Consider the following 11,683-nt stretch of genomic DNA (forward strand, 5'->3'; position numbering starts at 1 on the left):
GCTCTTGGAATGAAAATGCTAAAAAGTCAAGTTATCATTTTCCTCCTTTTATTACTGAACATAATCATGAAAATCAGCGTAAAATCCAATAAAAAAAGTATGTAGATATAAATAAAATATATACTGAAAGACTTTATCTCTAAATAGTAACTAGACATGGTTATGCAGCAGAAGACAGAACTACTGCATATACTTAACTAAATTATTCAAAGCATTAGCATTTTTTTAAAGCCAGAACCACATTCTAAGAATAGAAGTGCCACATGAACTGGAGCATCCTGTTACTGACTCCTGACTTAAAGTTTCTTAAATCAGCTGAACATTTATTTTTGAGCACATTTTCCCCTTTTTTTTAAGGATTTTTTAAAAAATAATTGGCATTGTAAAATTTCTGATTTTGAAAATGAAACGTTAAATTCACCCATGGTGCACTAAAAACTATTTAGCAATTTAGAAATCTGCTATGAAATCTATATTAAAGCTTGTCCTGCTAAAGTTGGTTAAACGAATTATTATTGATCACCTGATACACCTTAGCTGTGTAATGTGATACGGTTTTATGACCATTCTAGAGATGCATCCCCATTAAATGTTTGATAATGCAATTTGACTATAGATTCATCATATTAAAAAAAAACTATTAAGTTCCAACAAATATCATTCACGTTTTTATGTCCCTGCATGAATTCTCAAGGAACGGAGTCATTGCTCCGATCAAGGGTCTCCCATGGTGACCTCCTCTGTGATCATGATGGGTCGGTCGCTGGCGTGGACAGATCTCCAAACTATACATTTCCTCACCTCAGCATTTAGCCAAGATTCCACTTTAGTTTCTATTTTTCAGTCATTTACATTTTGTTGTGCAGGCATAATGTCTGGAATGAAAATATTAATGAAAAAAAAATACATTTGAAAAGTATTATGAACTCAAAAGACCAACAGTAAAATGTGTATTCAACTTGAACTTTATTTGACAGAATTGATACAAAATGTAGGCACTGTCCACACTGATGTCCAGCTCACTTACAGCAGAGCAGAAGCACGTTTTAAGGAAACTCCAGTCAGGAGACAGTCGTGCGGACAGATCCTTGGAAATCACATTGCAGGCTGGATCATTTAAAGTAAAAAACAAAGGGAAAACTCCTGTCTGGGGTTGTAATTTCCGTCTTAATCGGGATTAAACACCAGTGCAGCTCGAAGAGTGGTTCATCAGAGGCGTTTCAACATTAGTGTACTTTTATTTTTTTGCACAGTGAAGCTCAAATCCCATTAATTGCGTCATTTCTTAAGCTTGTGATTATTTTTTTAACACAACTAATTGATTTCCCAATACAAAAAGCACTTTGCGTATTTGGCAGTAATGTTCCGTTTGCTTGTGGGGTTTGCAGAGGGTCTTCCTCAGAAAGAGTCTTTGGAGAGGGCGATGATGGTAAAACGGACCTCCTGAGGGTCACGAGCCATGAACACCTTGCAAACGTCGACTGCATCCTGAGACGGAGTAAAAGTCAGTAGGGCATTATTCAAAACATATATAAATTAACCAGTTCTACATTTTTGAAATATTTTTCTAAAAATCTCAAGCTATTTAAAAGAATAAAAAGAAAAAAGTTTCAACAACAAACTGCCATACGGGTGTGTTCAAGAAAAAAAATCGTGTTTTTAACATGTTCTTATGGTATTTTTGTGATGATGGATTAAAAAGCAGCTTTAAAGGGTGTTTTTACCTCAAGTAAAGTATCTTCTGATGTCTTTCCGTGGACAATAGGAAACGGCTTCCTGCCATCTACATGAGAAGAAGTGAAAATGTTTCACACTCCAGTAAATAATATTAAAATAAATGTAAAATAATATCTAATAATAACAATAACTCAAAATGTTTCATTTTATATTCCAAACACTTGTATTAGCTCTACTTACCGAGCTCATACAAGTGTCCTCCCACGTTCACGAAAGCTATAAAATGCAGATTCACTTTGTCATCTAAACTTGGTGCCTGTGCAAAATAAGAAGCAAATTAGGTGTTTATCAAATGTCAATGAGGTTAAAAAAGGCTTTTATTCTGAAAAACTCAAACCTCGGTCTGGCCCTCCTGTGCTCTGGATTCATGGATAACTCGTATGCTCTGAAACAACAAAATGTTCACTTTTTATTTCCTGCGATAGTCCTGAGCATCAATATAAGTTTAAAACGTGTTCGTTTGAGAAAAATATAATATTTTTGATATTTATTTTAGCTTGATAAGTCTTTTTTTTGTGTTTCATAGGTTGCAGAAATAAAGATCCTGAGTGAGATTGACAGGAGTATCCGAGGAACCTTCGTACCTCATCCTTTTCCAGGAGGACAGCTCGTTCCTCTGGAGTCATTTTGGATGTTTGTTCAAGAAACTTCTTCAATGAAGAGTCCGCTTCTGGAAGGAGAACAACAAGCTACAAAAATCAATAATGTTATAAATCCCCTGCAAAGATTTTCACAAGAAATGTCAAACTTAGGCTTATGGATGATATACTTCCTGTGAATGCATGTTGAGATGTCCACTGAGTTTCAATTCAAATCTTTGACAAAGAACCACAAGACAGTCCTGATGGTCATGGCTCAATATGCAAAACAACTGGGTTTAATGGCCTACATTTAAAAGTCCAACATTTCAAGTGCAATTCTTTGCTCAAATAGACTTCAAATTCATGTGTGTGCTTTACAGAAAGCTTTAGGAAAAAGGAAAGGAAGTGGGAGATTAGGATCAATGTGTTGAGCTGAAACGCTGCTTCCTGTATCAACCCTGCTGTTTGATTTCACATGGTTAAGGAATGTTCCACATTTCCGCCTCATCCAGAGCAGGATGAATGTCTAAATAAAACTTTTAAATGGGTTGCAAAGAAAACTGACTGAAAAAAAGCTGGAATTTTTTTCTCATATTTCCTCTTTATTTAGTTCACATTAATTAACCAATTATTGACGCCCAGACAATTCTGTTTGTTTTTTTTTTACCATAAAATATAAAAACACAAAAGATTAACACAATTACTAAAAGAAAAGGAGAGTTTGCGTTAGTTTCCAGTTGTAGTTACTTCCGAATGACACAAACAAAGTTAAAAACTCACCAAATTCCAGTCGTGCCTGGTTGTTTGCCACGGCATGAATTAAGCCTATTGTTCCACAAGCATTTCCAATAGTTTGCTTGATGAAGTAAACATCAGGAGACACTTCCTGCGGCTGTTCTTTGAGCCGCTCTTCCTCCTCCTGCTTGAAGGCCTCATACTAGACAAAAAAAAAAAATACACAACTATGAATTCAATGGCAGGACATGCTGTCGTTCAGCAGCAGCATGTAAAGCACAGTAAGCCAGTGCTTCAGGAACAGGTCCAGCACCTTTTCTGTGACCGGGAAGAGGAGCAGTACCGCACACACGGGTCTGGGGACCATGCTAAGCAGCTCTGGATCCAAGCCGTACACGTCTCCAAACTGCCAGGTCGGCTTCATCCCCAAACAACTGACAAACTACGCAGAAAACAACAGAAGAGTAAACTCAAAACCAACATTATAAAACATGTGGCGCAGAAGAAAGATTAATGATCTCTTAATGCTGTCTGCTACCTCGACAGCTCAAAGATGCTACTGTACAATTAGTTTAGCTATTTGGGAGACACATCTTTTAAATTCTCTTACTATAATACAAACAATTGGATTATTTCTTTGTTTTGGTCAGTATTTCCAAAATGTTCTTTTTTTAATTTAGGGTTGGGTTAGAGCAGCGATCTGCCTTCAACACTTAAAGTAATTCAGGTCCATTTCTTATTGACCACAATCCAGAAGGAGCCGCAAACTCTCCTTTAAGTAAAGTAAGACACTAATTTATGTTTATGCTACTGGAGCTATTATGATAAACATACTTTTTTTGGTATAACTTTAACATAAATATAATTTAAAAAATAGCAGTTTAAAACAAAAATGAAATAGTTTATAACTTGTCGGATGTTTTATGACATCCTTTCAGAATAAAAGACACTCTGTACCATATTTGATGATCTTAATGCAGCAAATGTAAGTAGTGTCATGTCAACACATTTTATTTTTCCCTTGTTGGTAGATCTTGGCCAGAAATTCACTAATCAGATCTAAGTGACCCCTACTGTATTTTTTAGGCTATGGGGAACACTTACAATCCTTTAATTTTTTCAACAATAGGAAATTTACCTTATAATCCGATGTTCCCTAAGTATGAATTCTACCCTTACACTAAACTCCAACTGATTTCTGTTGGTAAAAGGCTCTGATAATCTGTCAAAATGTTTTAGAGCGACTTAGATGAAGCTGCATCGCTATTTTAATTTAAAATAGAAAATCATTTTTATTTTTCTTTAACCATGAGAGCCAGAATGGAGGCGTCAAAGATCCACATGTGGCTCTGGAGGCGCAGGTTGCGGACCCCTGGGTTAGAGTTAAGTTCTTTAGAAACAGAAATGAAACGTGTTAGTTTCTGGTGCTGTTGAGAAATATCGAAAATTTCAATCTTTTTCCACATAATAAATAGGTTACTTTAGTTGGTGTATTAAGTTGCATATATATTTTTTCCATTTTCTCCCAACAATTACTTAAAAAAATAAATAAAAATACTGACTGCATGGATTAATTCTTGTTATATTTCGGCTGCCTAACACAGACTGAATCCTCTCTGTACAGGCCCTAAACTCAACACTTGCATCCAGTGTTAGCATGTTAATAAAAGAAGAAAACACGAAGTACTCACCTTAGTCATGACCTGAAATGTAAAAAAAATACAAAGACAATATGTTAATTAATCACTGTGAAGCGATGAATGAATAAATATACATTAAATATATTTTTAAAATGTCAATACATTTCTATTCTCTGCTAGCTAAAAGTTAGCTTCTCATGCATACGAATGAATGACTCAGACAAAATAGAGATATTCGTGAGAAAACGGAGAGTTCCTACTTCAGGGTTTGACTCCAGAGGCAACCAGCGTGGAGAAGCCATATTAACTGTCGCTAGATGTTATGCTTACTCCCAAACAAAAAAAGAAAGCAGAAAATGTTTACTACAAAAATCTCTGACAGCTAGAATCGCTTCCGTATTGAAAAGGAATAAACCAGTGTCCTCAAATCACGTAGGGGTGACCCGACCAAACCAATGTTAAACAAACACACTTCAGTGGTTAGCACTCATATTTAAGCTAATATAAATGAATAATTCATATTAATTATGATAAGAATTATTTGAAAATCAAACCAAGTAATGCTTTAAAACATAAAAATGTTTAAAGTTTTTAATGAACGCGACTACCATCAAACAATAAATGGACTAGTCTGATGTATGGGCGTGGCTTAAATCAAGGTCTGTGGGGTTTTGTGATTTCCAGTAAGTTTATGTAAAAGAAACGATCAAATGCCGCAATGTATGCTAAAATAAGACGAGTCCAAAAAATGACATTGAACTAAAATGGCAGCAGCTGTTTGCAGCAGACTTTTCATTGTTATTGCAGAGCCAGAAACATGTTTGTGAATGTTGCTATTGAGAAATCACATACTCAGATTTATAAAGTCCCTGATATAACCAAAAGTATTGTCCATGCACTGAAAAATCCTGTACTGAGTTTTATTTTTTGTTTTCAATCCAGACTGACAGCTCTAATAACTTAGCCTATAATTATACTGACAATTTCCGATCAATAGTCCTCTTTTAACTGATATCTTTATGTGCCCTTAGCAAAAAGTAGTGTACTTGAAGTTTTTTAATAAGTATACTTGAGGATAGGTATACCAAGTATACTATAGACAATGTGTAGCGTATGAAGTAACTGAATACTTCTTAAGACTATATTGGAACACTTTAAGTTTGCAGTATACATACTGCTTCACTTTTAGCACAGACTAAATAAAGTTATTGTACACTTAAATAGACTACTACTTGCTAAGGGTATCCTATCTATGATGTATATTTATTTTATTAGATTTTTAGAATCAATGTTACATGCAATTACGGTCTAATTTATGCTGCCATGTTTCTAATAATTAATAGGTTAATTGGTGACTCTAAATTGCCCCCAGGTGTGAATGTGAGAGTGAATGTGTGTGTGATTGTGGCCCTGCGACAGACTGGCGACCTGTCCAGGGTGAACCCCGCCTTCGCCCATCAGCAGCCGGGTTAGGTTCCGGCACCCCTGCGACCCCAAAAGGGACAAAGCGGCTAAGAAGATTAATGAAGGAAATTAGTAGTCAAGTAATTTTATTTGTATACAAGAAGTTCAGTTTCATTGCTGTATCTCTGAAGAATTTTCTGTTTTTTGTGCTGTTCAAAAGAGAAGTATTTTACCTGATTTTTATTTCATTTTATTCATTAATAGATTTATGTAAAATGATTTAAAATATATATATTGCTTCAAATAATTTCTTACATTTTCTGATACCAACTAAGATAATTGCAATGTATAAATAAAGTAGATAAAGACCCACTTTTGAGATGATGTAAAAAAGTTATATATATTCTTGTTTTTTATGTATTTCTAATATATTTTTTTTAAGTTCTGCAGACAACTGTGTTTAATGTGGTGCTTTTGCCTGTTTGCATTAACTTAAATTTCTTCTTTTTCCCCATTAATATTTATTTACAATAATAATAATTATTATAATTATAATTATAATAATTATTTTATTTTTTTTATTTTTTTATTTAACTCGCAAGTAATAATCTCATTGCTCTGTGTTGCGGAGACACTCCGATACAGCAGGGGGCAGCACTCGTCTAAAAGCAGAGGAACAAAATATTTGCTAGGCTCTTAGCAGGAGGTATCTGCACAGTTGTATCTATTTTCTTTTTTAATCGATCATAAATCACTTATACAGAAGACCGCTGAAGGAAACATAAAATTATATGCTCGAGGGTTCTACAATATTGACTTTAGTCTACGGCGAAGTGGCGAAAAGAAGAAGAAGATGCCTGCAGCAGAAGTACCTTCTTCCGGTTAGTTTTAAATGGACGCAGTATAGCAAACATGTCCAACGAAGTTACTAGGAATTTGCTCTTTTTATCTTGACATTAATCTTCATATTCAGCAGTCAACTTGAGAACTTGAGCTCAAATGTTTTTTTTTTTTCTTTCTTTCTAAAAAATCTGTTGGTAGACATTGTATAGCATGGATTGTTTCCCCTGAACTTTTGCTAGAATTTCTTCAAAAGTCCAGTTTGCTGTCACACCTACAGCTTAAGAGTCCATTAAATAGTTTATAGATTGAAAAGCTAGATGTGTATGTATATATATAACCGTATTACTCCAGATTATCCATTTCATCTTTTTGTTGTTATATTTACTAGATTTATTTAGACACCTTCTATGCTTAACTTCTAATCATATGATGCTAGGTTATGCCATGTTTCTAAATGTCTATAAGAGAATCACACAACAAATGACTTATTTAAAAAAAAAACGTATTTGTAAAAGATAAAAAATATAATGAATGCTTAAGTATAGATATACACAGTTGTACATTGTTGACATTATAATATTTTCTGGTATTGTAGTTATACATTTTGTTGTAGGTATCGACAGTGTCGTTGACAACATCTGCAGACTTCCTCTGGATCTGTTCACAGAAACTGTGAGTACATTTAATCCTAACTTCTCCATTTATCCTCATTCTATAAGTTCCAAAAATCTATCCAAGTGTGCAGTGCTTGGTATTAATTATTTAGAGGAACAATTTAAGAAATATATGAAAATGTAGTTTAATTTCTCAGTTTTAGGGGATTCCATCCTAAGGACAATAAAATTATGATATGACGATTGAAACTAATAGGATTAAGAACATTTACTATTCCTAATGTATGACTAATTTCTAATACAGCTTGTTTCATCTCCACAGTGTCAGCATGTTCTGATTTATCTTCAAGGGCTTGCAAGTGGAATCGATTCAGCATTTATATCTCATGTAGGTCCTTTTTGGTTTGTGAACATTACTGTTGTCCATCTTACCAACTTCATATGTGTGACTTTTATCTTTTATCTTTGCAGAAATTCCTACAGCCTGGAGTCGGACTTAACCATGAAGCTCAGCAAGAAATAATCCGATTTCTTTTGTTGACATTCAGGTATTTCTCTCATGGTGTTCACATGTTGTTATTTAGCCTGTCATGATGCCCATCTGCCACTATGGTGGATCCAGTTTTAGACCAGAGTCGAGAACAGGGGTCTGCAACCTTCAACACTTAAAAAGCCATGAAATCTCTCACAGAGCTCAACCAAGTAGAAGCCAAAAAGTCTAACTTTACAATTTAGGAAGATAAGACACTGATTTGCATTTATGTTACTATTATGGAACATATAAACACATAATTGTTTTTTGGCATAAATAAAATATAAGCATAAAGAGAAAATAGCCTTTTTTTCAAAATATGAAATAATTAACAACTTTTAGCAGAGGTTTACATGATTTCTTTTCAAAATAAGATCCTGTGTCATTTTAGATCTAAATGCTGCAAATGTAATAGAAGTTGTGTGATGTCAGCAATAATAAAAAAAAGCCAAAAAAAAACAACAAAAAAGTGTATTTTATCGTTGCCAGGTGTATTGGCAACGGCAGAAAGTCTAACTAAGAATATTAAATTGGATCTAACTTAGTACTTAGTGACCTTTACCGGATTGTTCGAAGCAGAAGGTGCAGTTAAAATCCTTGAATCAGCTCAAAATAGAAAATCTGCCCCGTAATCCTGTGTGCCTTAATTCCAGTTGTGCCTACTGACCTCCAAATAATTTTCTGTGGCACACAGCACTCAAAAATCAGCTAAAAAGTTTTAGCTCCATTTGTGATACATACTGCCCTTCATCTGTTTGTGAATGAGTTGAATAAAATTTGAGTTTGTTTACTTTACTTTTTTTGTTCTTATTTTACTGTTACTTTTTCAAATTAAAAACACATTTCTTTCTTTAACCAGAGAGGCCTAATTGAGGGGTAAAAGAGCCACATGTGGCCCTGGAGCCGCAGGTTGGAGACCTCTGGTCTAGAGACTAGAAACTAACATTACTGTTTGATCAACTAAAGCTTTAGTTTCAATAAAGAGTTTAATAAAACACATTTGTAATGTTTTGTCAGACAGTTGTTTTCAACTATTTACATCAACAAAAGTGCGAATTAAGTCATAAAAAGAACTAATATGTATCCTCTTTAGCAAAAAGTAACCATATTGATGATGATGATGGTATTTTAGACATACATTTTAAAAGAAAAGATAAAAAAAGAAGAATAGAAGAATTCAAAGCTTAATAAAATCTCACCCCCATGCCCAGAACAAATGTATTACCATTCACTATCTATTATAGCCCTGTTCCATCTCGAATTAGTACACATTCAGTTTCAGATACCCGTATAAGTACACATATAGATAAATATACACATCTGACAATCATCCTGACATATGTAAACATTCATGGACGATGCATAGTGAGCCCACTATATATATATAGTAATTGATCAAATTCATAAAGTAATTTAATATCAGTTTCATATTCTAAAGTTGTTTCACGTCAGTTTTTTGTAAAAAGTCAAAATCTTTTTTTCTTTGGTTTTTGGTCAAGTGAAACAACAAATACATGTTTTCTTATGTTTCCTTTGTCACATAATGTCATGTAATATTGGGTCATTGTGTTCACGCCTCTTTGAATTTTCCATTTCCACTGACAAAAACGGAAAACTACTGACTGGTTTCCTGCAGCAGTAGCTGGAGTTTTTAGCTTTTCCGTGATGAAAATCAGCATCTGCTGAGTATTTTGTTTCATTTAAAGAAATCTTTTCCATCGCACCCGTCTCATCTAGAAACTGAGCTTTAGTGCTGACATGAGGTTAAAGCACGAGTCCAGAAAACGGGAGAGTTCATCAGCAGCTTAATCCTTAGATTATGTTGTAGTATTTTCTCTAATCTTAAATAACATTAATAATTAGATCCATAAACACTCTATTATTGAAAAAAATTTCAAAAATGATGTAATTTTGACGGAATTTTGTTGCTTCTTTACTAAAGACAAAAACTGGTTTTAAAAAATGCTGATTCCGCTCCGGACTGACTGAGAATCGGCAACTATTGAGGTGTGATGCAAGACAGAAGCTTTGAATCCACTCCAATTAAAATAAAATGTTTTTAGTGTTTTTAACACGTTGATGGAGGACATATATCAAGATAATTACGCTCAAAAATGCCTCTGTAAGTATTTGGGAGTTTGAGGCGTGATGCTTGTTGTCGTCAGGTCAGCAGGACAGAGCAACATCTCAGCTGATGAGCTGGTGTCAAAGCTGGAAGACGGCAGCCAGAAGTGGTCCAAATCCTCCCTCCAGGTCCTGCACAGGCTTTGGAGCGAACACGGCGCAGCCGTCCACGCTCAGCAGGAGCTCCAAGCGTCGCTCCGCATCGGCCAAGTACGTTTCCAGTCGCTGCGGTCGGCCGGTCTGAGTGTGTGGAGGGTCCGAGCGTGAGGGTTTTGCGTTCGCCGCAGGTGGTGGACGTGCAGTGGAGGCTGGGGATGGCGGTGAGCTCCGACGTTTGTCGATCTCTCAATTCTCCGTACGTCACGCTGCTGCTGAAGATCGCTGAGCCCTCTGGACTGATGTGTCAGAAGTCCTTCGAGATGAGCATTCCACAGTTTCAGGTGGGACTTTACCGACGGATGTCCTTCATTTGACCTCAAGTGACCTCATCTATGACCTTTTTATCCCTGCAGAACTTCCACAAGCAGTTCAAGGAGATGGCAGCTCTGATGGAGACTGTATGAAGATCAGCAACCAGGAACAAACACAAAATGACCACAAATAATTGTTTGTTACTATAGAAAATGTCTGTCTTTAAAATAAAAATCTAGCATTAAATTATGTTTTTTTCAGTATGTTTGGAGATATATCTAATTTAAAATTAGGACTTTTGCACAGAAATTGAACGTATTAGCTTCTTATACTAAACCAAGCAATCATTCTTTATATTAAAATAACCACAACAGAATTGATTTAAACAAAAAATAAAAACTTGTAGACGTATTACAAGGAAAAATGGCTTTTCAGTATCCGGACACCTCCAGACTGGAAATCCCTGCAACTTTAGATACTATTCTAAAATTAAATCACTAACGTGTTTTTACATTTTTACTGTTTTAATTTAATAAAATTCTATAAAATGACGGGCTGTGTAGTAATTTGCCTCTTTACCAGGACTCCCTTGAAAAAGAGATCTCAATTGGACGTTCCTGATTAAATAAATATAAAAAAATAAAATAAAATGGGGAATTTAGGCAAAAAATGTGACCATCAAAAGCAAATATAGTGTAAAGTTACTCTAAAAGTGGTTTAAAGTATTGTATTTCATTTTTTTGAGGGATTCCAGCTCATGAGTTCATGCTTAACCCTTTGACTTTTGTATTTATGCATATTTAACATTGTTAGAAATGTGACTAAATCTCCTATTAGGAGTAACTAATGAAATTTGATTTTTTTTTCCTTTTTATCCATATCAAAATATGATGTGGACGAATGTAGATTTAAGTCAATGTTTAATTCTCTGCTCATCGGTGGAGCTGGAGATCGGTTACCCGGAATTTCATACTGATGAAGTATTTTTAAACACCACATAGACAATATTGTTGTTGTGTTTTCACATTGAGGACAAAATAGCACAATGTAATCAACACGTCA

At 34.8% G+C, this 11,683-nt stretch overlaps 2 protein-coding genes across 4 annotated transcripts; one reads left to right on the forward strand and one right to left on the reverse strand.

Moving 5' to 3' along the window:
- Positions 1-947: 947 nt before the first annotated feature.
- uchl3 (ubiquitin carboxyl-terminal esterase L3 (ubiquitin thiolesterase)) lies at positions 948-5,114 on the reverse strand. Its single transcript, XM_024287193.2, has 9 exons — positions 4,954-5,114; positions 4,745-4,756; positions 3,367-3,495; positions 3,099-3,255; positions 2,322-2,407; positions 2,075-2,122; positions 1,918-1,993; positions 1,725-1,783; positions 948-1,488 (listed from the first exon to the last, which is right to left on the reverse strand). The coding sequence occupies exons 1-9, from the start codon at positions 4,993-4,995 to the stop codon at positions 1,399-1,401; spliced, it is 699 nt and encodes a 232-aa protein (XP_024142961.1). The 5' UTR covers positions 4,996-5,114; the 3' UTR covers positions 948-1,398.
- Positions 5,115-6,724: 1,610 nt separating this feature from the next.
- On the forward strand, positions 6,725-11,173 carry commd6 (COMM domain containing 6). 3 transcript variants are annotated; one of them, XM_024285972.2, is made up of 7 exons: positions 6,725-6,978; positions 7,536-7,612; positions 7,877-7,942; positions 8,026-8,102; positions 10,252-10,420; positions 10,498-10,650; positions 10,723-11,173. In XM_024285972.2, the coding sequence occupies exons 1-7, from the start codon at positions 6,951-6,953 to the stop codon at positions 10,771-10,773; spliced, it is 621 nt and encodes a 206-aa protein (XP_024141740.1). In that variant the 5' UTR covers positions 6,725-6,950; the 3' UTR covers positions 10,774-11,173. The 3 variants fall into 3 exon arrangements, with proteins under 3 accessions (XP_024141740.1, XP_024141741.1, XP_024141742.1); XM_024285973.2 differs by having other exon boundaries at positions 6,726-6,978; positions 7,554-7,612; XM_024285974.2 differs by lacking the exon at positions 6,725-6,978 and adding an exon at positions 6,992-7,261 and having other exon boundaries at positions 7,554-7,612.
- Positions 11,174-11,683: the final 510 nt, after the last annotated feature.

The sequence above is a fragment of the Oryzias melastigma genome, linkage group LG21 (genome assembly GCF_002922805.2).
Source record: "Oryzias melastigma strain HK-1 linkage group LG21, ASM292280v2, whole genome shotgun sequence".
Taxonomy (NCBI): domain Eukaryota; kingdom Metazoa; phylum Chordata; class Actinopteri; order Beloniformes; family Adrianichthyidae; genus Oryzias; species Oryzias melastigma.

Bases quoted from the DNA above. Each gene is read 5' to 3' on its own strand.
- commd6 (XM_024285972.2), top strand. From the start codon at position 6,951: ATGCCTGCAGCAGAAGTACCTTCTTCCG. The intron at 10,421-10,497 runs GTACGTTTCCAG...CGTTCGCCGCAG, and splicing joins CGTCGCTCCGCATCGGCCAA to GTGGTGGACGTGCAGTGGAG. The intron at 10,651-10,722 runs GTGGGACTTTAC...TTATCCCTGCAG, and splicing joins TGAGCATTCCACAGTTTCAG to AACTTCCACAAGCAGTTCAA.
- uchl3 (XM_024287193.2), bottom strand. From the start codon at position 4,995: ATGGCTTCTCCACGCTGGTTGCCTCTGGAGTCAAACCCTGAA. The intron at 3,256-3,366 runs GTGCTGGACCTG...TTTTTTGTCTAG, and splicing joins TCTTCCCGGTCACAGAAAAG to TATGAGGCCTTCAAGCAGGA. The intron at 1,489-1,724 runs GTAAAAACACCC...ACTCCGTCTCAG, and splicing joins CAGAAGATACTTTACTTGAG to GATGCAGTCGACGTTTGCAA.